This window comes from Drosophila novamexicana, unplaced genomic scaffold (genome assembly GCF_003285875.2).
Source record: "Drosophila novamexicana strain 15010-1031.04,08,12 unplaced genomic scaffold, DnovRS2.1 tig00000008-arrow-pilon, whole genome shotgun sequence".
Classification (NCBI taxonomy): Eukaryota; Metazoa; Arthropoda; class Insecta; order Diptera; family Drosophilidae; genus Drosophila; species Drosophila novamexicana.
In genome coordinates, this window is record NW_020824765.1 from 1,256,869 (window position 1) to 1,282,052 (window position 25,184).

The 25,184-nt window shown below is 41.9% G+C and overlaps 4 protein-coding genes, 1 long non-coding RNA gene and 2 other non-coding genes across 8 annotated transcripts; 4 read left to right on the forward strand and 3 right to left on the reverse strand.

Annotated features, from left to right (window-relative positions):
* Positions 1 to 63: 63 nt before the first annotated feature.
* On the forward strand, positions 64 to 12,413 carry LOC115758923 (semaphorin-1A). 2 transcript variants are annotated; one of them, XM_030699733.1, is made up of 7 exons: positions 64 to 137; positions 6,028 to 6,690; positions 7,484 to 7,577; positions 8,651 to 9,327; positions 9,402 to 10,421; positions 10,476 to 10,668; positions 10,741 to 12,413. In XM_030699733.1, exons 2-7 carry the CDS (start codon positions 6,537 to 6,539, stop codon positions 10,937 to 10,939), a joined length of 2,337 nt encoding a protein of 778 aa, XP_030555593.1. In that variant the 5' UTR covers positions 64 to 137; positions 6,028 to 6,536; the 3' UTR covers positions 10,940 to 12,413. The 2 variants fall into 2 exon arrangements, with proteins under 2 accessions (XP_030555593.1, XP_030555584.1); XM_030699724.1 differs by lacking the exon at positions 64 to 137 and adding an exon at positions 5,028 to 5,163.
* A 319-nt stretch (positions 12,414 to 12,732) lies between these two features.
* Positions 12,733 to 15,620, forward strand: LOC115761567. Its single transcript, XR_004017750.1, has 12 exons — positions 12,733 to 12,895; positions 13,111 to 13,171; positions 13,385 to 13,445; positions 13,639 to 13,696; positions 13,871 to 13,919; positions 14,096 to 14,141; positions 14,333 to 14,379; positions 14,556 to 14,613; positions 14,796 to 14,850; positions 15,047 to 15,097; positions 15,293 to 15,348; positions 15,540 to 15,620. It is a non-coding gene; the product is annotated as an uncharacterized LOC115761567 (long non-coding RNA).
* Positions 13,214 to 13,297, forward strand: LOC115765577. Its single transcript, XR_004018133.1, has one exon. It is a non-coding gene; the product is annotated as a small nucleolar RNA Me28S-Cm3227 (small nucleolar RNA).
* On the forward strand, positions 13,491 to 13,572 carry LOC115765571. Its single transcript, XR_004018132.1, has one exon. It is a non-coding gene; the product is annotated as a small nucleolar RNA Me28S-Cm3227 (small nucleolar RNA).
* A 24-nt stretch (positions 15,621 to 15,644) lies between the features above and the next one.
* On the reverse strand, positions 15,645 to 16,804 carry LOC115761558 (peptidyl-prolyl cis-trans isomerase E). The gene is made up of 4 exons (XM_030703346.1): positions 16,545 to 16,804; positions 16,094 to 16,483; positions 15,863 to 16,035; positions 15,645 to 15,802 (listed from the first exon to the last, which is right to left on the reverse strand). The coding sequence occupies exons 1-4, from the start codon at positions 16,743 to 16,745 to the stop codon at positions 15,658 to 15,660; spliced, it is 909 nt and encodes a 302-aa protein (XP_030559206.1). The 5' UTR covers positions 16,746 to 16,804; the 3' UTR covers positions 15,645 to 15,657.
* Positions 16,805 to 17,069: 265 nt separating this feature from the next.
* Positions 17,070 to 17,685, reverse strand: LOC115762027 (serine palmitoyltransferase small subunit B). Its single transcript, XM_030704095.1, has 2 exons — positions 17,550 to 17,685; positions 17,070 to 17,309 (listed from the first exon to the last, which is right to left on the reverse strand). The coding sequence occupies exons 1-2, from the start codon at positions 17,668 to 17,670 to the stop codon at positions 17,125 to 17,127; spliced, it is 306 nt and encodes a 101-aa protein (XP_030559955.1). The 5' UTR covers positions 17,671 to 17,685; the 3' UTR covers positions 17,070 to 17,124.
* A 295-nt stretch (positions 17,686 to 17,980) lies between these two features.
* Positions 17,981 to 24,807, reverse strand: LOC115762016 (coiled-coil and C2 domain-containing protein 2A). Its single transcript, XM_030704087.1, has 7 exons — positions 23,300 to 24,807; positions 22,175 to 23,138; positions 20,692 to 20,975; positions 19,915 to 20,622; positions 18,747 to 18,985; positions 18,562 to 18,685; positions 17,981 to 18,189 (listed from the first exon to the last, which is right to left on the reverse strand). The coding sequence occupies exons 1-7, from the start codon at positions 24,800 to 24,802 to the stop codon at positions 17,998 to 18,000; spliced, it is 4,014 nt and encodes a 1,337-aa protein (XP_030559947.1). The 5' UTR covers positions 24,803 to 24,807; the 3' UTR covers positions 17,981 to 17,997.
* Between the last annotated feature and the right edge of the window lie 377 nt (positions 24,808 to 25,184).

A 25,184-nucleotide genomic window follows, 5' to 3' on the forward strand; every position in this document is an offset into this window, starting at 1 on the left:
CGACACAAGTGCCATCACTATACGTATACCAAACAATCCAAAGCAAAATGGCCGCCGTAGTGTAAAGAGTATACTTTCTTGAAGTTCGTGTTTTTCACTTAATTTAATAATTATTTGAACATTTTTTATGAATTTTGGTGAGTTCAGTGGCAACAAATAACAGCACTGCATGCGTACGCAAATAAATGCAAACACAATTTGTGAATTTTATGTGAGTAATGAGTGTTTTAAATCAATGCTATTGTGGCTGCTGTTGCGTTTACTACATAAAAAAAGGACGGCTACAAGCCAACTCAAGCGAACCAGCCCCCGCACCGCGTCGTGTTGCGTTTACCCACACCTAGAGTCAAGCAACAAACAGGTTTTTATTGTGTACAGACGTGTGTTTTTCTCTCTTTTAATTTATGCACATACAACAACATCAACAGCACACATGCATACATACATACAACTAAACAAACCAAACATGAAGCAGCATAAGCTTAAAAACGAGTAATACAAGAAAATACATAAATTGTAAGAGTGCGCGAGTGTGTGTGCATGTGCGTGTGCGTGTGCATGTGTGCAGCGCTGTAAACAGCGCAGCAAGTAGTAGTCGAAGGCGAAGCAGCAGCTAGCAAAGTGCTAAAGTGGCGGCCATTCGAACACAAGAGTCAGAAAGAGAGGGGGAGAGAGAGAAATAAAAAAAAACAACAAACTAAACGACTCGCTACACAGCTACAGGTGAATTTGTGGACTTGTTGCCCCTCACTCTGAGCAGTGGTCGAGGCGGTGGCCCAAGTGTGAGTGTCTGGCTAAGAACTGTAAAAGGCAGCAGCAGCACAAAACGAGTTAGCTGCCGCTGCTGCGAGTAGAAAATCTAATAAATTAACAGCATAATCAATTCGCGTCGTTCTACAAACTTGGCTCGCTCTATAAGCAGAAGCTTAAGCGCATATCAACAGCTAACGGTAGAGCTGTATAACTGCTCAAATTTAAATGCAAACAACTGCGGCTGCAGCAACGCCCAAAAAAAACAAAAAAACGAAATAATAAATAACCAACAATTCGACTCAAAAGCTTTGAACGCCTCAGAGTCAAAGTGTCAAAAGCGGCAGCAGCCCAAAGTGGAACGCGCAGTGTGTCCCACTTAACCTCAAAAATACAACTCCCCCTTCCTCCCACACGCACATGCACAGCCGAATGTGTGTGTGTGTGTGTGTGAATGCAACTGAGTAAATATGTGTGTTTGTTGTTTGATTTAAACGCGTTTATAAAGTTTACATATAGAAACTCCCACGTTCGTTTTACGCGCCATTTACAATACTAATATACTATTATTATTGTTTTTTGTGAATGAAAAACTTGTTGCGCCATGTATGTATCAAAAGCTCTATTTTGTTGTTCAAATTATAAAGACCTCATTTGTTGTTACACTTTGAATGGCAGGCGCTTCTGAATCATCTACGCTTCCGCCGAAGCCAAACTCAGCGTCTGTTGATTAAACTGGTTTAACAGCGATACATAGCATGTGTGTGTGTGTGTGTGTGTGTGTGCACTGAATCATGTAGGAGTTGGGCACAAATCGGAAGTAAAGCGATAGTTGGTAGCAGTGCACGCGATTGTCCCCTGGATAAGTGAAGGGAAAGGCAAAGTGAAGACTCGAAAGTGCATTGAACTGAACTAATGATAAGAAGGCAAAACTAAAGCAAGCTGTTGCAGTCGGGTGTAACCGACTGCGTAATACTCGTCAATACTTCAACAACTGTTTAAAGCAGGCTACATTACATTGATAGGCCTCTTGTGGAGCTCTCTACCTATAAAAGGTATTTCTTAACACTTTATCTGACGCGGGCATATGTATATGTATGCGTGTGTATATATACAATAGGTTTGCAAAACCAATATACTCTTCACTTTGTGAGCGAGTATAAAACCAATCAAATAAAAAACGTACTACAATCAACAACAAATAAAGCACAGCAACTACAACAACAATAGTCTTAAGCAGTATTGAATTAAATAAAATATACATACAGATAATGAACATATGCCATGCATATACATATATATGTCCATGTTGGACTTTGCTGAAGAGTATTTTAATGAGACTCATAACTCAAGTCAACTTAAAAATCAATAAAATAAATATAAAATACTTAATGTATAAACAAACAATACTATTCGAATGAACATCATGTCTGTAAGTTCGTCTGCTTGGGTAGAGAGCTTGAGAAAAATGAAGATTGATATGATATGATATGTAGACAATCATACAGGTTTAAAGGGTAGCTTCTAGTCTGGCCGTTTCGAGTATAACACAAACGTCTACTTCCTAGTCGCGGACGTTAAAATAATCTCTAATTTATGTTTATCATATTAGCCTAAGCCGCGATGCTACCTGCTTAGATCAGTTAATGTGTATTACAAAATCGTACACGAAATATGCAAAATTGTGGAGATTGCAAAAACAGCTTTAGAACCAGAAACAGAAGCACACAAATCCCCAGCCAGTAAGTCTACGGGCACTGCTGAAGCTCTTTATAAGGCGAAGTCACAGGTGCCACCACCTGTTGTTGACTAACTGAACGCCCACTTGCCAAACTGGTTGCATGGCAGTTGTCCGGAGATCAGGTTTCTAGCGTGGCCAGCCAATATCTATACAGACATATGTACTTTTATACGGTGCACATAAGCGTATATATATATCTAATATCCATAGGCAGAGATCAATTTCTTTTGGAGCACGTACAATTAGCAGGCGGCGACCAAGTTATCTATTAGCACGCTCACGCTTCACACAGCCCACATCCGACGGAGCAAATGCAGCCCGTAACAAACGACAAACGTGACATACATTTCAACGTTATCTTGATCAAGCTGCTTATCTGTGCGGCAGCGCAGACACAGATCTGCGGTGTCTGTCCCATCTATGGGTGCTTATCAGCTAAGCCAAGCTGAAAGTGTGAAGCGAGTCGGGCCAGCGGCAGCTGCCTAGACAGACATGCCGACCAATAGATAGATGCATCTAATAGGTAACTCAAGCTCGCATTCGGGCTCATTAATTAGTGGCCCAGAGATAGATAGACAGCCAGCCAGCATTTGTAACTGGTCTGTCAAAAGCGGAACGCACTTCCTGGCATTGAGCTAAATGCGGCATTTGAAACTAAAGACCTAAACAACAACAACAAAAATTTATAATACTTATTCATATGTGAGTAATGTGTGTGCATAGCGAGGGCAGCTCAACAAAATAATGCATTTGGAAACCTGATATCTACATGTTTTCTAAACAATTAGAAACAAGAAGAAAGCCTTCTTCTAAAGAACACTAACTAACTAACTAACCCTTGTAATTTATTCAGCTATTCCCATTATGACTATGCAATAGCCAAGTCTTTTTAAGCCTACGTGATAAGCCGTATTACATCAAGTTAGATATAGCTAACAGTTTTTCAGCAGCTTATGTTCCTCGATCTTTAGCTGTTCTTTCTTTTTTCCTCTTCTAACCAAAAAATATCAAAATTTAATTCAATCGTTCTTACTGACAAAGATCATATTATTACTATAAAGATTATATCGTCGTCACAACATTTAAATAGAAAGTTTTTGTAGTTTGTCCTCCTACAGATTGGTAAAGGGGATAGGATACCTCTCCAATTCCAGAAAGTATATATATCCGTGAGCCTTGTCTGTTCTTTTACCAACTATCCTCTCAGTTTTCAAGCTATTTTTAAAATACCCTGCAAAAGTCCGTCGAATTACTATTATAATCGTTATAATCCATAAGAAAAATGTACATTTTTTCATAAATATAGGATAATCCTCCTATGATCTTAACAAACGAAGAAAATCTCAATAAAAGTAAGGTCATCTGTAATACATGTATCTCTAAGGGTATATAAACTTCGGTATTTCGAAGACTGAAGCTTGGGAAGCTTTGGAACACACACACACAAACTACCTTTGTCAACAATTTTTATATAAAATATAGTTAAATTAGATAGTTTCGGTACATTTAAAACCACCCCCAAATATAATTCAATACAATTCTTAAGGTTAATTGTGGACCCCTATAATTTTAACACTTACAAAACCTAGACATGGAATGGGCCAAGAGTCAGACGGGTCACTTGACCTGTCGACGCTGTTGACGTTGACGGAAACCTTCAAGCTGGAAAAACGATACCAGACACAAATTCATTGACCAAGACAACGGACAAGTATGTGTGTGACCTTCAATTGGCCAATAAAGCAATTTATTGAAGATCATCCACCATCGACGTCGCCCCGCGTAGGTAAAAGTTGGCCAAGTGTGACCGTCGACGAGGCGTGAGAAACTGTAGCAAACTTTTCCTGCGATCGTCATAAAAAACCTGAGATCGACACATGGAAATAACGTGCGTGTGTGCATGTTTGTGTGAATGAACGTGTGATGAACATCTTTAGCAGGACGGCACGTCCTGATATACAAACTCATGTATGTCCAACTGATTAGACACCAAATACGGACAAAAACCACGGGGAAATTGGCGGAAAATACCGCACGTGATTTCCAACAAAAACTGGAAAAACTCAACAACTATGAATCATACAAAATGCCACTGAGCCACAGGACGCGTGAAACGGTGCGTGACATATCAAGGGTGGTGCACCAAAGAGAATAACAAAGTAGTTTTGCAGAGAGTGGCAAGAAATATAGGGAGAGAGAGAGGGAGAGAGGGAGAGCAGCGCTGGCAAAACTACTCAACCTAAGCTCTCAAACTGTAGTCAAAAGTGTGGGTGTACATTGTGTTGTTGCTTTGCAGAGAGTGGGAAGTAATAGAGGGAGAGAGAGAGAGGGAGAGCAGCGCTGCCAAAACTACTCAACCTAAGCTCTCAAACTGCAGTCACAAGTGTGGGTGTAGATTGTGTTGTTGCTTTGATGCTGTTGTTGCTGCTGCTGCTGTTGTTGTTGTTGTTGTTGTTTGCGTTTTGTGCTTGCCGTTCGCTCAGTTGGCAATTTTGTTGTGTTCGGCAGTTTCAGTGCTCGACGAGTTGGCTCAACGTGCGGTTCGCTTGGCCGATTTTAAAGCGTTTTCATAGAAAGTGTGAAGTGTGTGAAGAATTTGCAAACAATCGCATTAACAAATGCGCGGAAACAAGTTTTGATTGTTACACAAGTGAAATTTATGTTTCAATTTGGTAATAATATGCAACAGAAAAAAGAAAATTAATTATATAACAATTAGCTGCTTACATTTTTAGTTCAAACTTCAAACAAAACAAGCGCAAACGCCGCTAAAGTAAACTGACAAGTCGATTTTCAAATAGAATACTAATAATAATAATATTGATAATGTGATAAAGAACAGGCTATCTCAAAGATTTAAAACCCTTGTCTACATTGTACAGCTTGATGTCAAATTATTCTCATTACTTTGTCGTTAAGATGTAGAAGCATGCTAAATCTCACTTTAAGTCTGTACAAAACGGAAAGCAAAAAACATTTTTTTTTTATAAATTTAATTAATTTCAGCGTAAATTGTTGCTACAGCAATTATGAGACATGCATGTCGGAATATTATAAACATAATAATTGTAATTTATGAGTTCCAAGATATCATTAAGAACGTTTTCAACCTATAGTTACTATGAAGCTTCATATGTTAAAGTGGTCCGATTCGAAGCAATCATTCATTTTCGGCTCATCGTCGTCTCCTACAAAGCCACGCATTTATCTTTCCAGCTCTTAGAAACTTTAAACCCATTCTCGCCTATTAGCCTAGTTATAAGAAGTGACTCCAATATAAGCACAAGTGAAATTTCCGACGATCCTCAAAGTATATCATACATATTTACGGGCTTAAAAAAGGAGAAAGACTTGAAAGGATGAAGTTTATAGAAGCCTACTGGCCCCATATTAAAAAAAAAAACACTTCTTGCAACAACAAAAAAAAAAACAAACAACTACGTGACCACAACAGGTCTAGTGGTCTAGTGAAATTCCTGACATTCCACAATAAAAAGTATTCGAATTAACCAACAATCTTTTTCATCTCATTGCAGGTTTTGCGTTTTCTTTTGAGCACATCAACTAATAGCATTGAGAAACAAACAACAGCAAAAAAAAAAAAGAAATATATGTATAAAGAAATCAACAACAGAACATAGTGAAAATTATTATATGCCACAGAAACTGAATGCAAGAGCTATGCTAGTAAATGCAGCAGCAGCGGCAACTGGCACGAGAATGGCAGCAATCAGAATGACAAACTGCAGTGATTAAAACCAGTCGGGCCAGGCCAGGCCAGCCCCATTGGCACCAGCCGCCAGCGAGTCACTACGTCTGTGAGTGCGCCAGCTGCACCACCACCACTGAGAACCACTAAGAGCACCACCCAAGCGAGTGGCAAACGACGCTGCTGAATCATCAGAACCAGCGACTAAAAAAAGGCCGGGCTCAACAGTTTTCAAGTGCGCTACGTCAATTGAAAATACTTTAATTCTACCAAGTGCAGCATCTAAAGAACCCGTCAAGAGACCTTCAGCGTTCACCGTCAACTGTGGCAGCAACAATGCTAATTACTGACCGGAGAAGATATCCACACAGCAGCAGGGCGACGAGGGCACCAGCTGTCATGTTCCATATGCTACTCGGCTTGTTGATCTGCTTCTGCCTCCGTGCAGTCTCCGCTTGGATGCCCGATGTGCGACCCGATTTGCAAACGAGTAAGTTCCAAGTCGCCTACAATTACACAGCCCCGTCTTCTCCCCGTCTCCTCCTTCTTATTATTGTTGTTTATTTGTGCCACTTGTTTGTTTTGCTGTTTTCCTCTCTGTTTCTTTTGTTTGCCTTGCCGTTTTATCACCAAAAGCCAAACGGCAACTTATCGCGCCCAATTTTTCGCAATGTTTGCAACAAATTAGCGTTTCCTCTGAAGTAACTTGGAAAATGGACCAACTAATCAAACATATTGCACAGCTCCACTCCACTCATTCTTATGAAATCTAATTGCGGGAAACTTTAAAGCACAACTGTTTACGATAATATAAATACATTCCTTTAAGAACTTTCAATGTCAAGGCGAATGATTCCGTTAAAGATGGATGGGGATTCTGAAATGTTGAAGACTCGATTTTAATTTGTTTCCAGTAAAGAACTGTGCGATACCCGGTTCAAAATATGTCTGTCTATTCGTATGATTCCAAAATTTGCAATCTTAAGGCTTCATTTAGCTAACTTGAAAGCCCTAACAATAAGTACAGAGAGCATACCCGTCCTGTATGCCCGGCATACTTCTAAGCTCGCATCATTTGCCACGCCCTGCTCGGTAGATGATCTGTCCCAGTGACAGAGTGCTACTCAATCCCATTTATCCTCTTATCTGAAAGGGGAACAGGGTATCGTGCAGTCGAAAGGCTTTTTGCTGCGCTTCCAGTTGCCTAGTCGTTAAAAATATCTCGGTATAATTTATTTACAAACAGAAAATAATATTTTAATTGACTTTCATTTGCATTGCAGAGGCAGACAAAGTGACGGCGAGTTTCTATGGCAACAAAACGGACTTTTATAAGATATTGGATCACGATGATGAGAGCATTCTCGTGGGTGCCAAGTAAGTACATGATTCCTTCTTTGATATGCTACAAAGGGTGTGCGTGTGTGTGTGTGTGTGGACTTTGAATTCCTGAAGGTTTTCGCTCGATTGCCATTTACGAATTAGCAAAACAATCAATTGTTCTCTACCTGAGCTGCATGCACAAACACTCATTTTTATTGGCACGAGCTAACTTAAATATTTATTTGAGAAAAATAAACAACAAGAAAAAAGTGTTCGATTCGCGGAATAATTAACGCGCCATCGGCATTACGAGGGTTTTTTTCTAGCTACTGTTTTGTTGTTGGATTTGTGTTAATTTTTCAGTAGACATATGTATCTACATATACTATATATGAACTTATAAACAGGCAAGTGCAAATCTCGCATTTCTCATACGCTTTCCTGGAAAATCACGTATACCAGCAGCAGGCCGACATGTTGATTTACGTATAATTGTGTCCACATTCGCTTGAACTAAAAACTTGCACAAATGCAATTTACCAGATCCGCAGCAAAATATACAGAATTATTTATAGTAGTTACAATTGCAACGCAATAAATTAATAAAAATATAAAAATTAAAACATAATGTCGCAATAGGGGTATTTAAAGACGTTAAGATAAGGAGAGTTGCTTAAGATTGTTGGAGTTTTTGAATCATCAGCTTGGGACATATACGTTTATGATTAAACTAGTCAAACTAAAGCTTTAATTAAATGTGAGTAGTACATAGATTCTTAAAATGCGTGCTAAACAAAGCCAAACAATAGGAAATACATCTGTGTCTGGTTAAACTAGCTTCTAGCTTCTAGGCTATTCAGTTTTTAGCTAGCTTTGGCTTCATGTCGCCATAAACTGGGAACAGCATGAATATAAACGATGGCAATTAGAAACGCAATTGCATGTTTAAGTGCTTGATTCAACGTTTAAGTTCTAATTATTCGCGAAAATAACCTTGACGAACTGATGCTCTCTCTCTCATTTTGGCTTGGCTGGCAATTTGCTTAATTAGCAGGCTACACACACGCACACAACCACGACTGGCAGGCGTGGCAATTAAGCAAATAATTCGATTGTCTTTTTCACAGGGATGTCGTCTACAACATCAGCCTGCGGGGACTGAAAGAAAACAGCCGGCTCGTGTGGACCAGCCCGGGTGCCGATCGTGAGCTGTGCGTGCTTAAGGGCAAGCACGAACGAGACTGCCACAACTATTTGCGGGTTTACGCTCGACTGAGTGATGGCCAAATTATGCTCTGTGGCACCAATTCGTACAAACCGCGCTGTCGCCACTATGTCACCGTGGATCCGGCGGCGGGTGTTGCGCCTTCCAGTGACAACACCATGGGCTACGAAATGACGCGGGAAGTTGAGGCTCAGGGTCTCTGTCCGTATAGTCCTGCTCACAACAGCACCTATGCGTTTGCCGATGACAAGCTGTATAGCGCCACTGTCGCAGACTTTTCTGGTGGCGATCCCTTGATCTATCGAGAGACTCTGCGCACCGAGCAATACGATCTCAAGCAGCTTAATCAGCCGGACTTTGTGGGCGCCATCGAACGCAATGGCTACGTGCTTTTCTTTTTCCGCGAACTGTCCATGGAATTCATGAACTTTGGCAAAGCGGTCTACTCACGCGTGGGTCGTGTCTGCAAGAACGATCGGGGTGGTCCCTACAACCATGGTAAAAGCTGGACGTCGTTCCTTAAGGCGCGACTCAACTGCTCGGTGCCCGGCGAGTTTCCATTCTACTTTGATGAAATACGTAAGTAACAATATGCCGATATTCTCATCACCTGATAAATTAATATGGCATCTCTTTATCTTGGGCGCATACAGAGGCTATAAGTCCGATTGTGGAGAGCGGCTCCAATGCATTGGTTTATGCAGTGTTTACGACGCCGGTGAACGCCATACCCGGCTCGGCGGTGTGTGCCTATCGCTTAGACGACATACTGGCCGCCTTTGATGGGGATTTCAAATCGCAAAAGGATTCACAATCGCACTGGCTGCCCGTGGAACAAACGCAGGTGCCCAAGCCGCGTCCCGGCCAGTGTGTGGAAGACTCCCGCACGCTGACAAGCATTGCAGTAAATTTCATTAAAAATCATCCGCTGATGGAGAGCGCTGTGCCCGCTGTGCATGGCCGTCCTTTGCTGACCAAGGTTAATCTGCACCATCGGCTCACTGCCATCACAGTGGATCCGCAGGTGCGTGCATTAAATGGCAACCACTACGATGTCATCTACAGTGGCACCGATGACGGCAAAGTGACCAAGTTCATCAACATCCTGACAACGCATCAGAACAGCAGCACGGACCGCCTGCGCACAGTGGTCATCTCCGAAATGCAGGTGCTGCCGCTGGGCACGCCTGTGCGCGAATTGGTTATCTCTTCCAAGAAGAACACGCTTGTTGTGGTCAGCGATGGGCGATTGGTAACGGTGCCCCTACACCACTGTTCACTGATTGTCGACTGTCTTGGCTGCCTCAGCCTGCAGGACCCTAACTGTGCCTGGGATTTGCAGACGCACGAGTGCAAGAATCTTGCCGCCAGTCAGCACAAATTTGGCACTAAAACCTATATGCAAAGCCTAAACACGACCAAAAAGGCGGCTGCGGCTCTCTGCCCAAAAACTGCCGCAGATCCCGTTATTGTTACCATGGCCCCATCACAAATGGAGGAGGTCGAAAAGCTCCATTACGCCAGTGTGGGCAGTGCGCAAGCTGAGGTACAACCCAGCCAGGAACAACAGCCAACGGGCGGCGGAGCTGACTTTACGCTAAATGACTATATTGATGAGAATAAAATACCGCAGGCATCAGTGGATCCCGAGCAGGTTATGACCAATTTGCACGGTAAGTGGCGCACAAAATGACTCAAAGGAGTTCCACTAATGTCTCGCTTTGCAGATCCCCAAAAGTCGATAGCAGTTGTCAATGAGGTGCAAAAGGCGTCTGCCATTACGAACTATACAATAACTATTATTACAATTGCGTTCTTGATGACCTTCTTTGTGGGTGGCTATGTGGGCATCAAGATAAAGCAATGGTGCAATCAGAATCGATTAGATGCCAGTCATCACAATCACTTTGTCAAGCAAACGTAAGATCTAAATTTTTGGTTGCAAAGCATGCGCTGAGACTAAGTTTGATTTTATTCGTTCTCGCCCCACAGCCAATTCAAGCATCAGAACAGCGGCAAGGACATTAATTTATTAATCAACTCGAATCCGTACACGACGCCACAGAAAACAGCGAACCTGGATCTTGAAAAGGACCGTAGTCACGAATGCAAAAACTCCACAGAACATTTGGAAAAGGAGCTGCCCTGCAAAACGTCGACTATGACAAAAGTGAAACGCACTTATATATGAAGATGGAAACATGCATCAGTTTTTTTGATGGCCAGTTTACCACAAAATTAGTCGAATTTTCGTTGTTTATGTTGCTGTTAGTTGTAGTAAACCCCCCGCCCGACTTGACGTATCAGCAGTTTTTCTGACGCGTTTGAAACGTGTCTCGGCGCATACATAACTGTTGTGCTTATATTTAATGATTTTTTGTCAAGGTTTAGTTAAATTTATCGCTTAAACGCAGCGCACTGTGCTATGCTAGACAAAGGGCATTACGATAACGCTTGTATGCCTTTTGCTGCTACGCAGTATACGAGGCGGCACATCTATATGTTTATTTGATAGAATAATTTGTAAGTGCAAACATTAGAGCTTAGACATATGCATATCACATATAGAAAGCAGATTCGGGCTATACAAAAATTGGCTATGTTTTATTGAACAAAAGTTTTTGGTCATGCCCAGAACTGTCGAACCCACCCACAAATCAAATATTTTTCTCGAAATTCACGACGATTATTATTCTGTACAAGTATTTTGTTAGACTGAAAGTTTTTCTATACACATTTTAGTTTTCTATATGCATGCAACAATATGCTGTTTAATTATATATTTTGTGTTTTGTGGCTAAGAAAAGCAATATAAATTGTATCTAACATAAAGCTCAATAAGGAATTGAATATAAGAAATTGTATTTTTGTAACTTTATATTGTACGATTTAGGCTTAAGGAAACAACACGATTAACGTTTACTTCTGCGGTCAAACATAAATGAGGCTGTTTCGTAAGAACTGAGATCCCTGGACACACCAGCCCTTAAAAAGTAAATAACGCACAAATAATGATTGCACACGCCTTAAATAAAAAAAAAATATAAATTTATATATATATATATATAAAAGCCTCTAGGCTTAAAAGTAAATGTGAAGATACAAATTTAGGCTAAGCATTATAATAAATACATACTTGCATGTATTTTAAAGCAGAATCAGCATTTTATATGTTTATGTTTAAATTTTAAGATGTTGTCCGTCCGTAACATCAAATTTTTTATAAATAATAATAATAATATATTTTTATATGTAATTGTATCTAATATTTTAATGTCTAAGTACAACTTTAAACACAAAAACGAAAAGAAAAAAAAAAACAAAATAATTTTGAAATTCAAAAAAAATTAAATAACAAAATCTCTAGAATCAGGAAATGGCAGTGCTCGAGTAAATCAGAAAAAAACATCATCAGATCGAGCACATCCTGAAATTCTCATATTGTGATAGATTTTATTAAAATTTTAAATGATAAAAACGTATGCCTTTTAGGATGAAAAACAATGATATAAATTTGGAATAGAGTCGTCTTTACATGCAATTATTTACGATTTTATTTTTCAATTAGAAAAACAAACAAAAAACATAAAATATGTAAATTTTATAACCCACGTGTATTGTACTTGATATATTGTTGTAAAGGCGTTTAATGAGCTATGCTAAAATTTAATAAAGTCGTCATTTTTAATGTACATTTTTAAAGACTTGTCTTATTTTAGGAAATTGGGATTGATTTGTTTTTTTTTTTTGAGTGAGTTTAACCACCGAGCGAGCATATTGTATTATTGTATGACGAGTGGTTTAACTCTGTTAAATTTTGAATGATGTTAACGGCATGCCGTTAGCATTATGTTATTTGCAGCGACAAGTGCTGTTGTCATATTAGTGTTGTGTAAACATTCGTTTTTCGGTATTTTTAGCTGTGTATATTTATGCTGAAAGAGCCTGGTCACACTGCTGGTTGGTCTCGTTCATTTCCTGTTCGTTTCCTCTGTGAATAGATTGATTCTTTCTCTCAATCTACTAATACTTTGTACATCATCAGTTTATATTAAATTTTTCTAACTCCTTAACACTCTGCATTACATTATCTTTGCTGTAGTATCAGCATTTTTATATATTGTGCGGTACTTTTAAATCAAAAGTGGTAAGTACTATCAATAATTTGTATATAGTATATAAAGCCTGAAATTGATGATTGTTCTTTTTCTGAAGAGTCGAATGATAGTGCCCTTGCAAGAGGGTTACTAGAGTTCATATCTTGTAGAAAGAATAAGAACGGCCAACTGATTAATGCATTATAAACTAAACACATGAATACCTCTATTAAATGCACGCTAACGCTCCGTTTTCTTCTTGCAGCTGCCGCAAATTGTTGCACGCACGTGGTCGAAAGCCGGTTTCTGCAATGGAAGCCCCTCAGGTAAGGTTTAAGACCTCGGCATCTAGTTATGCTAGTAAAACGTTCTATGTGATGATAAGTTTATTCTTAACAAAATTCTGTTGATCTATAACTTAAAACTAAACCAAAAGGATTCTGATAATTTAAATTCAACAAAAAGTTGAGTTAATATTAGACGAAAACAACGAACCCCCTTTCCCTTGCACACACTAACGCCGTATTTTTCTGTTGCAGCTGCCGCAATTAGTTGCACACACGTGGTCGGAGGCCGGTTTATGCCATGGAAGACACTCAGGTAAGAATCGAGACTTAAGAATAGAATTTCACCGATACAAAAGTGTTTCTTATGATGATAAGTTCAATCTGAACAAAGTGCTGTTGATCAACAACTTAAAACTAAACCAAAAGGATTCTGATAAACATAATACAACAACATGCTTGAGTAGAAAAGTCACGAGGATAAACTAACCTCGTTTATTTTTGTGCAGTTGCAGGACTCGCGGGCAGGCCAAGGCTAAGGAATTCAATTTGATAAACTAAGTAATGGTAAGTTTTTTGTGCCTTGTTCGCTTTTTAATTTGACAATGATGAAAAGTAATTACCGTACGATATTCGTGATTAAAACTCTATGGCTGCAATTTTTGCAACTGATGCATATTTGTTTAAATTCAAATCCCAATAAAGAAAACACCGCATAACGAATTGCTTTATCTTTTCTAGAGCTTCACTGAGATCCGTTGAAATTGGCAGTTTTATAGGCGATCATGAGGTAAGTTATTGTCAACAACGTTTGCATTGTGTTTTCTTAAAATGATGAAAAGTAATTACCGTACGATATTCGTGATTAAAACCTCATGGCTGCAATTTTTGCAACTGAACCTTAAACGCAATGTAAAAATTCACAAACCATAACAACTTGTCTAATCTATTATTTGTTGCTTTCAGCCTGCTTTGCTGCAAATGAAACAAGATGTTCGCATTGATGAAGGAGGTAAATTTCATCGTCATATTATTTATAGATTCGCTTTATATACATTTAGATGATGAATACCTTTTATCTATTATAACTTTCGTTCTACTGAGTAGAAAATGCGGAGAAATATAACTGAAATAGACATTTGTAGTAATTTATTGAAGACAATTATCGACTTTCACCTAACTAAGAATTTTGTATATTTGTAGTTTCTTCAATGAGGCCTCAGTCCGTCGGACAAAAGGATTCTCGTTAGGTAAGCATTTAATTTAAAGTCGTACGATTTCTAATTCTCAACTTGATGATAAACTTACTCTGAATACTATGCTGACCAACCAAAGAAAATTAACCAAAAGGATACTGATCGAATTAACTCGATTAAACAATTGAACCGTTTTCGTCGACTCAACTAATCATTTTTTCCGTTTACAGTGTATCTATGACGGAAGGAAGTGTCGCGATGAAGGTTCTACTTCAAGTCTGCATCAAGGTAGGTTCATTTTGCCCTGCACCTTAGTTAATGTGTTGTTAGATTTATCATGATGTTTACTTCAGTATAGTTCATTAGAAACAAACATGTTACCAATTTTTGAAGCTGATATTTAACTATGTATATAATTTCGATTATCTTGACAAAACGTATAATTAATTAGTTTTCGTTGTCTCTTACAGTTGCCGGATATTCATTGTTGATCTTCGCTTTAATGGACGAATCCAAAGCTTTGAGGTATGTTTTAATTATGTATATTATGTATTATGAATTTTACCTGATGAACTATCCTAAATCAGGATCCCTCTACTGAGTAGAACCCATTAAAAACCATGCGGTCAATCTTTCCCCGACTGAATACAATCTTTGCCTAAAATTAAAGATTTATTATACATTACAAAAAAACTTACATAAATGTCTTCTTTACTTACAGCTTTGACTGCTTTCCTGTCGAGTTGTAGCAATCGGATTAAACCTTTGCAAGGTGTGTTTGTTTAAAAATTGCAGCTCAAATAAAAATTGTTCTGATGAACTATCCTAAATCAGGATCCCTCTACTGAGTAGAACCCATTAAAAACCATGCGGTCAATCTTTCCCCGACTGAGCAAAATGACTACAAACTAGTTTTAAATCAACTTAATGTAACAATTTTCAATAACTTGTGTCTTTACTCTTGCAGGTCACTTTCTGCTTCCAATTGTTGCTGTTTACGACATCCAGAGAAACTCCGCAGAGGTAAATTGCACCTAATTGCTCTCTAGTTAAATGCTTGAATATGATGATCCTCCCAATAGGGACCTCAGCTGAGTGAATAAAAACCATGCTGTATTAACTTTCTTCTTTCCCCAACTGAAAGCTCTGACTACTTAAACAATGCTTAAAACTATGATATGCAAAGGACTTATTTTATATTATTTTATTTTCAGAGATGCGCTGTGAACGGACCACGATTATAAAATTAATTTATATAGTTTAAAATTCTGCTGAATAAAAAGAATGAAACCAAATACACTTCTTAAACTATGTTTTTATTAAGCCAGCCTTTCACTTAAGTTCACCGCAGGCATAGATGATGATTTTTTGGGAAGGTGTGCCTGACTTGTTGCCGCATCGTTCCATCTTGCGCACAACGTCCGCGCCGCTAATCACATGCCCAAAGACCACGTGCTTGTTATCGAGCCAGTCGGTTCTGTGAGGAATAAACATGGGATCAGATATGCCTATCCATAAATGGTTGTGCAGTTGTTACTTTGTGGTGCATATGAAGAACTGTGAGCCATTTGTGTTGGGACCTGAATTCGCCATGGATAACGTGCCGAAGCTGTTGTGTTTTAGATTGAAGTTCTCGTCGTTAAACTTCTTGCCATAAATCGATTTGCCACCGGTGCCGTTGTGATTTGTGAAATCTCCGCCCTGGCACATCTAGAATAGAAGTGTTCAGATATGAGTGCGTTCCAGTATAATTGAAAGATTCACTCACAAATTCTGGAATAATGCGATGGAATATGCAGCCCTTGTAGCCGTAGCCCTGCTCGTGCGTGCACAGCTGGCGAAAGTTCTCTGCCGTCTTGGGCACCACATCGGCGCGCAACAGCATGACAATGCGTCCAGCATCATTGCCGCCAATGCGTATGTCGAAGAACACCTGGGGATTGCGCTTTTCCGACTTCTCAATAACCGCCGGCCCCGTTGACGGCGTCTCCACCTTGTCCTTATCTGCTTCTGTCTCACCCTCGGGTTCTAGTGTGGCGCCCGCATGCTTCTGCAGCCAGTCATCATCCGCCCAGACCGGCTTGAAGCTGTCCTCCTTGACGCGCACAGGTTTTGCTAAGTTGACACGTATCGTACGGCCGCATAGCTCTGAATCATTCTAAAAGCAAGAGCGGGCTTTAGTGTTGGACCTGGACAATTTTAGTGCTACGGCGGCTTACCATGTTGTCGATGGCAGAGGCGGCATCTTCATAGTTCTCGTACTCAATAAAGGCGAATCCCCGATGCTTTTGCGACTCGTAGTCGACCGGCATTTGAATATCCGCAATATCACCGAATGGTATAAACGCATTGTTCAGCAACCTTTCTGTGACCTCGTCGGCCAGGCCACCAACATAAACGGTTCGCTTGTCATTCGACATTATTCACATAAACGTTTATGTTTCAATTACTTTTGTAAATAAAATGCGCCTGCTGCTAAACAACATTGGTCGCTTGCTCTCGAGCGAGTTGGCAGCAACAGCTGCCGCGGTGCTGCCAGCTCGAACGAATTTGTAATTGGGTGGCAACGTTGCCAAAACGGAAGCGCGGGCTTTAACATAAGCCGTTATCTTGTTTAATTTAGATATGTGCTATATTATTATAATGCTCCCTCTGCATATTTTGACAGCTTTTAATTAACAATTTATGTGAAGAGAAGGACAAACTAATAAAAGTTTGGCATGCATTTGCCTTAAAGAAAGTAGTTTCTTTTTTGTTATTAAATAATTAAGATTTATTATTTACAACTAACTAAAAATGTTACGTAAGATAAGACTGACTGCTACTGGACATGCCCTCTGCTTCCACATATTTGATATTATTATAAGTTTGATTCGTATTCCTTATCACCGGCATTAGAAAGCCAACAAGCGTTTGACAATAGCCGGGCACGTACGCGTACGAGGCGTAGAGTATAAGGGAAAGACAACTGCCGATGAGTAGGTCTGTAAATATTGAAAACAATTACATTAACGTTAATATAGAAGCATTATTTTTGTATTAGGCCACCATTAGGCTACAGTTAGTCATTGCCTCTCTCCGGGCGAAGACTGACCGAAATAGATAAGATACCGTTGGGTGGTGCCACAGAGAGACGGCCAAATAATGGATGATAGACCCGGGCTAACGATTGGTAATCGCTGCTTCATGGTTAATGGCTGCCTTCTAGGCACTTGGCTACTTACGGCAAAACACTTTCTCCCATGGCTCGCAGATGGCAATCTGTGTGTTCAGCTCGTACAGTCTATACATCCATATCACATAGCGCCTGAATTTCGCATATTTCTCAGCTATTTTCGCATACATATCGTACCAGGTGGGCGGTACGAGTTTGGTGCACAGTCTATACGTACTGAAGGTGCGCAGTGAACTAAACTGAACCGAATTGAACCTGGCCAAATCAGGAAAAGAAACAAACCACAACCACGCCACAAAGTATACGTTATCATAAAAATTTTGTAAATAGAGTTAAATACTTACTTTCCCGTTTTCCGTACAGAGAGATAAAGAATTTGTTTTATTGATTAGCGTTGGCATTTGGGCATTATCTATGAAGACAGCAGTGCTTATCAGTCGAAGCCAACGTCACGTAACCCTTGACGTTATTTTGGATGCATTGATTCATAATCACAATCAGCCCACCAGTGGCACTATGGACAGCAGGAACACCCAAACGGATAGCACGTCGTTTACATAGGCGTTGATATGCACCGCCACACAGAACTCGACATCCGCGTTGTTGTTATAGTGTATGCAGGTGGTGCGAATGCGCTCCGATATGGCTGCCAGGTTGGTGTAGGCAAAGTTCATTGTAAACCCATAAAGCTGTGATTTAAACAAATGCTGTTATTCTCAACTGATATCACGATATCGATATTAAGAGGCCAACTTATAAGCAAACAAATGATATACAAGAATTACATGTGTGAATTTAAGAAACTTCTACAGGTGCAAGTCAAGGAAGTTGAGCAATTTTCATCATCAAAAAAATGTTCGTTTTACAGGATCTTAAATAGAAGCTTCAAGTCAGCCAATTGGGCAGAATATTTACTATAAGCATCTAATGAGAATAGTAGAAGTTACCAATGAGAAGCTACATTCAAAATTGCAATTCTCTAGCTTTTATAGTCTATGATATCGACCGAGCCGGATGTATACATATGCTTGAAGGGATTCAGGGTATCAAGCGAAACTCACCCGGCAGTTGGGATACTCGCGTTCCAGCTCCTCGCTGTAGGCGGGCTCATCGTAGCGACTGCCCGCGCTTGTACTTAGGTTCTCTAATTCGCTTAAGATTCGCAGCAGTTGCGGCTGAAAGGCACTACAAGGAGTTGGTTAACAGGTGATTGTCTGGGCTATCGCCCAAATGCTGTATCACCCACCGATTCCAGAATGTTTTGCGTGTGGTGCGCCAAGCGCTTATCTTCTTCATGATCTTGCGCTCAATGTGCTTTTGCAGCTGGCTTAGATCGTAACTGCGCTTGTAGACATAGTCCAGCTTGTGTATGCCACACTGCGGCGCCTCCTGCCGCTTGTTAAACAGAGGCAGCCAACAGTCGACATCCTGCACATTGAAATTTGTCATGCTCACGCGCTCCTCCGCCTGAATATTGATGTATATCTGTTCCAAAAACAAGCACAATTAGATAAAAAAAAAAAAAAATGAAACAAGTACATTAGACGGAAGGGCTGGACCAGGAGATATCCTGAGCTCAACTTTACAAATATTCTCACTTCTAACTGTGCTTGAAGCTCCTTCAATTGCATCAGTCTTTATATCTTTATGAAATAATCAAGGCATAAATTGTGTAATGTGCGTGAATATTTAACTATACTAACTATCTAATTACTAACTATACCATATGAATTCAGATAATCGTTTCTTGTCAAAACAATTGAAATGAGGCGACCGATAAGAACCCAACTTGTTTTACGACAATATATATTTAAGATTTTTAATCTTTTTTTTTAATATAGCTACGGGAGATGCTTCCTTCTCTCTATTTCACTTGATTTAGGTATGACACTAATATGTAGACCTATAATCTGTGTATAAATCTGTGTATACTACACGAGAGCCTATATACAAAATCTGGTATCTCTACCTCCTTAATGTACTGAAAGACATGCTCAAAACAACAGGATGTCTAAACAGATTCTTATTAGTTCGATGGAGAAGGGATTTGTTTTGATTTGAAGCAAACTCAATTTGTGCACACGATAGAAGAAGCTAAGTCAATAAGGCCTTGCTCTGTTTGGGACATACATTTGCCCAAAATCATATTTCATATTTCGCCCACCTTGTAGACATATACCTTAGCTATGTATTTGATACAGTAGTCCGATTTTGATAAGATTTGGTTTCTAGGTATAAAAGCTCGTGAGTGCAAAGGTTGATTAACGTATCTTAAAAAACAACAAATGCCAAAACTCTTCCAGTTCTTGCTCAAATGTTTCACCTAGTTTCACCTAATAAATGTTGACAATCGAGTTTTTGATACGAGTACTTAATCTTCGAACAGGCAGGAGATCTATCTATCGGCTACTTACGTTTTTTGCAGCCACAATGGAGTACACTCGCGTTAGGGGGCAAAAGATATCCTGCAGCTGGTAGCGTTTGCCTGTGGTGGGTGCCACGAGCAGCAGGTCGCCGCTTTCCGGCTGTCGATAGATGACAAATGTGCACTCGCCATAGGGACAGGCCAGTCCAAGTACCAGCCAGCATTCGAGGCCCAGCGACAGCATATAGTTGCAGAGCAACACGCCCAAATCCTTGGCGGAGCACCAGGTGCTGTCCAGCAGGGTCTGATTGTCTAGCCAAACACCTTGAAAGTTCTGGCAGGCATCCAGCTGACTGCGCACCGGGCTGAGCAACGAAACAAAACGACAAATACGCTCCAGCTGGGTCTCATTGGGCAATGGCACGGGCTCCAGCAGACGCGTCAGGCAGACCCGCTTGCCATGTGAGGTGCAGACGAGAGGCTCCACGTAGCGCTGCGGATGCGGCAGCAGCTGTTGCAGCTCCAGACGTCGCTCGCGCACAAATTGCTGCAGCTCGGGCAGCTCGGCGCATGCCAGGCCGCCTATTTGAAGCGGCGTCACCTGGCAGCCTGGTTCGATGCTCAGATAGAACCAGAGATGGACGCTTTCCTTGAACTCGGGATATTGCTCCACGGATATATTTGTCACAGACTCGATAAGCGGTCTTTTGTAGCCGACCAGCACCTTGGGCATGCTTAGCTCGATGCATCCTTCAAACTGAAATGGACAAGGGGCTGGTTAGTCGCGGCTGTCTATGCGGATGCCTTTTTCTTTGTGGCCACTCACCTTGCGGCTGGCTAGCAGACTGCTCATGGGCACACGATATTCGCCGAGCCAGTTACATTGCACCCGCTGGTAGATATCTGCCGCCTCGTCCGTGTACTGCTGCTCGACCATCTCGTCGAACAGGCTGATTTTCAGATCTTCATGCAGATCATTCGGCTGACCCGTGAGCTGTAGCTGCAGCTGCTCATTCCAGGTGGGATTCGATCCTTCTGCCGTGCGACTGCGACACAGCCTTTGGCCATAGCTCAATGTTATAAATGGACGCACGTTCGAGTACATAAGCGCTGCAAAAAAGATTAACAAAGGTTTACAATATATTTCGCACAGATCACTTTTATATTTGTTCCAATTGTTAGCCGGAAGTCGATAAGCGTCGATATCTAGCCACGATCTTCAAAGCATGATTCAACGAGCCAATTTGGTCAAAAATTAATACCTTCTCTTTAAAAATCGGGAACATATTATCGATCCCCAGACAAACAAATGGCAAAGATATGTATTTCTCAAGGTCAAAGTGGGTCTGTCATTGCATTGAGATTGAATCGCGAAGTCTGATTTAAGTTAACATTGTAAGCAGGGTGTTACGAGGTCAGCTGGACTCTTTAGACTAAAATACTTTTACTTTTTAGAAATCTAATCTTTTTTATGAAATTTATACGTAAAATATCTATTATATAAGAGCGCACTCAAATCGCCTAAAAAAGAATCAAGAGCTGCCTACGTGATACCGTGGGGTATGACCGTGTCCAAGATAACCTTTTCTTTGCGATATAAAATTAGCTTGGGAGTTAAGTGGGAGTTATTGCTTTTTAGTACTTAGACGTGGCATGGCAATGAAGGACGTCATATTTAAGTGGTCCGCTCTGCTGGTGTTGATGCAGCTTGGCCTGGCGGGCCCAGCAAGTGGCCAGAAGATTTTAGATCGCTGCAGCCTCGCGATAGAGCTGGATAGACTCAATGTGCCGCGCGATGAAATACCCAGATGGGTTACTATCGCATCCCTGTTAAGTGACTACAAAACAGACGCAATTAGTGCAAAAAATGGAGAAGGTTATCGCAATTACGGAATATTCCAAATCAGTGATGGCTGGTGGTGTAAATCGTACACGGGGGGACCCAAAAATATCTGCAAGGTTAACTGTGAAGATCTGCGTTCCGACGACATTAAAGCGTCCCTTGACTGCGCCAAAATTGTGAGAAAAGTTCATGGCTGGGATGCCTGGCATGTCGGGGATGGTTACCAAATAAGTGTCGATGATTGCTTCACATCGCAGACAAGCCCTGTTAATGTGGCTGCACCTGAAGCTAGAGCTGGAAGGGATGTGCAACCCACAGTTGCGCCCTGCAGAAAGCCCGAATTTCTTTAAGCATTCTATTATCTATTGCTCGGCAGGAGTTAATAAATTGAAATAGCAAACTGTATATATGCTTTCACTTTCATTGATCTATGGATTTTTGGCGATAAAATGTGTCTGCTACTCACTTTGTGTTACAAAGAGACTGGCGCTCAGATCGCTGCTTGTGCCTGTGCTGCTGCTGCGCCTGGCCTGTTGCTCCACGTTGAGGATGTGGCGACTGCGCACTGGAACACCTGTTGCACGCACCACATGCAGTGAGATGTTGAACTGCTGGACCACATCCGATGCACACGTTGGCTGCGGTTGCCATGTGGGCTCTCGTGGGAGCGCGGCTGGTTGTCCAAAGAGCAGGGAGCACAACGCACGCCAGAGCGCTGACCAGCCGGTGGACTGCTCCAGGCCATCGCCTAGCAGCTGGAGCAGCGGTAGCGGCGTTTGCAACAGCTTAGCCCTTTGCACGCACTGGCTGGTTATGGTCTCGTACAGCAGATGGAGAAACTTGCGGCCGCGATGTTTGTGCAGATCAATTGGATTCCAAACAGTGCCAGGATCCAGCACTTGGGCGACATTTGCATGCGGCTCAAGTTCCTCCAACTCCACAATTTCATGCTCCAGGGCGGGCACAAAGCTCAGCTGCTTTGTGTGAAAATTACGTTGCTGGTGTCGCGAGTGCAGCAGCTGGAAGCGTCTGTTCTGCAGAAGCTCCTCAACTCCGCACAGCTGCAGCTGTTGCTCGGCAAAGATTAGCGGGCCCGCATTAATGTGCCCTGCATCGCTGGGTGACCGGGGCGTGGCCCTCATCTCTGAAGCCGTGGCCGCAGACGGCAGCCTGCCTGCCCTCAACGTTTGACCAACCGTCTCCGGCAGCTTCTGTATGTCGTCCAGATCGCTGCTGATGGCGCCATCGGGACAATAATAGTCGATGTGCAGAAAGAGATCGCCAGCCAGCTTGGGACGCACTGCAGCCGAAGTTGCGGCCACTTGGAAAGCCAATTTCTGTTCCGTCTTGCCCCTTTCCGTCACCTTCAGCGGGGTGCTTATCAGAGCAAGTCTTCGACTGTGTGAAGTTATCGTAGATTTCTCATACAGCTGCAATCAAACATGGTAAAGAGTCAAAATAAAGATAGAGATAACCACTTATACCCTGTATAAAGGAAAATGTATAGAAAAGGGTATAATGGTTTCGTGAAAAGGTATGTAACTGGCTGAAGGAGACGGGCATTGCCAGAATAAACTATTTAGCAGCTTACCCAAATGTTGAGCTGCTCTGGATGCGAGCGATTGAGCAGAACGCCAAGACTCTCGTTCATGTCCACATGCAGATCCGGTTCCAGGCGATAGCTGCGCGTCTGGGCCACAAACTGGCCGTCCAAGTAGAGCTTTAAGTAGTAGTTGCGGTCCAGGTTCAACTGCTCGTTACTTGGCCTGGAATGGAGCGTTGACTCATCGGTTGGCAGCCGCAACAGATACACCCTTGGCTCCTCAGGATCCTGAAAAGCGCGTTCGTATTTCGTCTTCAAGCTCTCCATGATCTCAGCAAACTGCGGCTTACGTGGCGGCTTGGTGTGTGAAACTGAGGACTGCTCGCTGCTCCAGATGTGTCGCCGATGATAGTAGACCTCCAAATGCTCACGGTACACCTCGGCCAGATCAGCCTCAAAACGCTCCTTCCATGCTGAGCAGGAGGCATCCAAGTCAGCTGGCGGCACCAGCCGCAGGCTAAGCCTAAAGCGTGTGCACTGGAATTGTTGCTGCTTGCGCAACTCCTTCAGCTTGGCCCACTGTGTGAGCAGGCGTTGAAGCAACACGCGCTGCGCCGTGGACTCGGCGTAGTAGCGTACCCGCAGCTGTTGGGTCAATTGCAGCTGGCGTTGAATGTGCGCCGCCAGCTGCGATGATTGCTCCTGCGGCTGCTGATGGCTGCTGGAATCGAGCAGCCGAGCAGCGACATTCCGAGCTATTTGCAGCTCCTCGCGCAATTTCTTGCAAATCTTATTCTTCACATTGTGCATGTATAGGTCGTAGAGATCTTCAAGCTGTTGCGCCAGGCGATGCTCTTCCAGAAACTGCGGATGGGCGCTGAAGCGCAGCTGCTTGAGGCACAGTTTCAGGCAACGACTCGTGGGCAGTCCCTGGAACTGAGCGAACGGCACGGGCGCCAGAAAGACGCCTTTAAACTGTCTCGGACAATTGCTCCGATATAGCGTCGCATCGATGATAAAGCGGCACGAGTCTGAGTCCGTGAGCTGAGCTATTAGCCCGGCACTTAGCTTGCCGGCACTCCCGTTGACTTTGGCCTCCTCCAGATAGCGATTGAGCATACGAATCTGATAGCGCTTTAAGTGAGAGCCGCCATCGATGAACTGCAGCGGCAAATGTAGCCTGTCGCTGGGCGTATACAGGAAGCTGTCGTCATAGCGATGCAGTTGTCTGTGCAATTGGGGCGAGACGATTGGCGGCTCGGACAGCTCGATTTGTATAAAATTCGCAGCTAAATTGGATGGAGATGCGGCGTCATCGATTCGCTGTTTATTCCGATTCGAAATGGCGACAGACTCGTTAGCTTCCGAGTAATGGAAGAACTGCAGGCTCCTTGCTTCCGACTCCTGGGAATCTTGACGTCCGAAGACTTTTCCGCATTGGGACAGCAATATTTGCACTTCTCTCTCGGTTTTGCGATAAGAACGGGTCGTTTGCGTTTTGTGTTTCTTTTTGCTGCGCTTGCTTTTCACAGAATCGCTTTCTCGCTCCATATTTATTTGCTTCTCCCTGTTCTCTGATTAAATTTGATTAAAACACGCAACGCCTGTCACTTCTGAAAACAAAAGTTACCGTTTGTTTTGCTTGCACAGGGTGTTCCAGTTGCCATGACAGCCATCGGCAAAGTGCGCTGCGGTTATCGTCTATCGATATTTAAAATACGGTTACAAATCGATTCTTTTGAACTAATATTAAGCACAGCTGCCGAATGATAAACTCAACTTTTATTAAAATGAAGCAATTTTTTTGAAACAAACAGCAATTACTTTATTTTTAAATTGTATATGTTTAAATAAAAACCCAAATATTGCTTGATTAACTGTAATCTTTGTATTTAAGCAGTCATGTTCATTAAAATATATTCATTACGATCTT

Coding starts and splice junctions, on each gene's coding strand:
- LOC115758923 (XM_030699733.1), top strand. CDS start 6,537: ATGCTAATTACTGACCGGAGAAGATATCCACACAGCAGCAGGGCGACG. Junction 9,328..9,401: donor ATTCTACTTTGATGAAATAC/GTAAGTAACAAT, acceptor GGGCGCATACAG/AGGCTATAAGTCCGATTGTG. Junction 10,422..10,475: donor GGTTATGACCAATTTGCACG/GTAAGTGGCGCA, acceptor CTCGCTTTGCAG/ATCCCCAAAAGTCGATAGCA.
- LOC115761558 (XM_030703346.1), bottom strand. CDS start 16,745: ATGTCGAATGACAAGCGAACCGTTTATGTTGGTGGCCTGGCCGACGAG. Junction 16,036..16,093: donor ATCGCATTATTCCAGAATTT/GTGAGTGAATCT, acceptor CTTCTATTCTAG/ATGTGCCAGGGCGGAGATTT. Junction 15,803..15,862: donor TTCTTCATATGCACCACAAA/GTAACAACTGCA, acceptor TATTCCTCACAG/AACCGACTGGCTCGATAACA.
- LOC115762027 (XM_030704095.1), bottom strand. CDS start 17,670: ATGTATGCGAAAATAGCTGAGAAATATGCGAAATTCAGGCGCTATGTG. Junction 17,310..17,549: donor ATGGGAGAAAGTGTTTTGCC/GTAAGTAGCCAA, acceptor CAATATTTACAG/ACCTACTCATCGGCAGTTGT.
- LOC115762016 (XM_030704087.1), bottom strand. CDS start 24,802: ATGGAGCGAGAAAGCGATTCTGTGAAAAGCAAGCGCAGCAAAAAGAAA. Junction 20,623..20,691: donor GTCTGCTAGCCAGCCGCAAG/GTGAGTGGCCAC, acceptor TGTCCATTTCAG/TTTGAAGGATGCATCGAGCT. Junction 18,190..18,561: donor GCGAGTATCCCAACTGCCGG/GTGAGTTTCGCT, acceptor TTTAAATCACAG/CTTTATGGGTTTACAATGAA.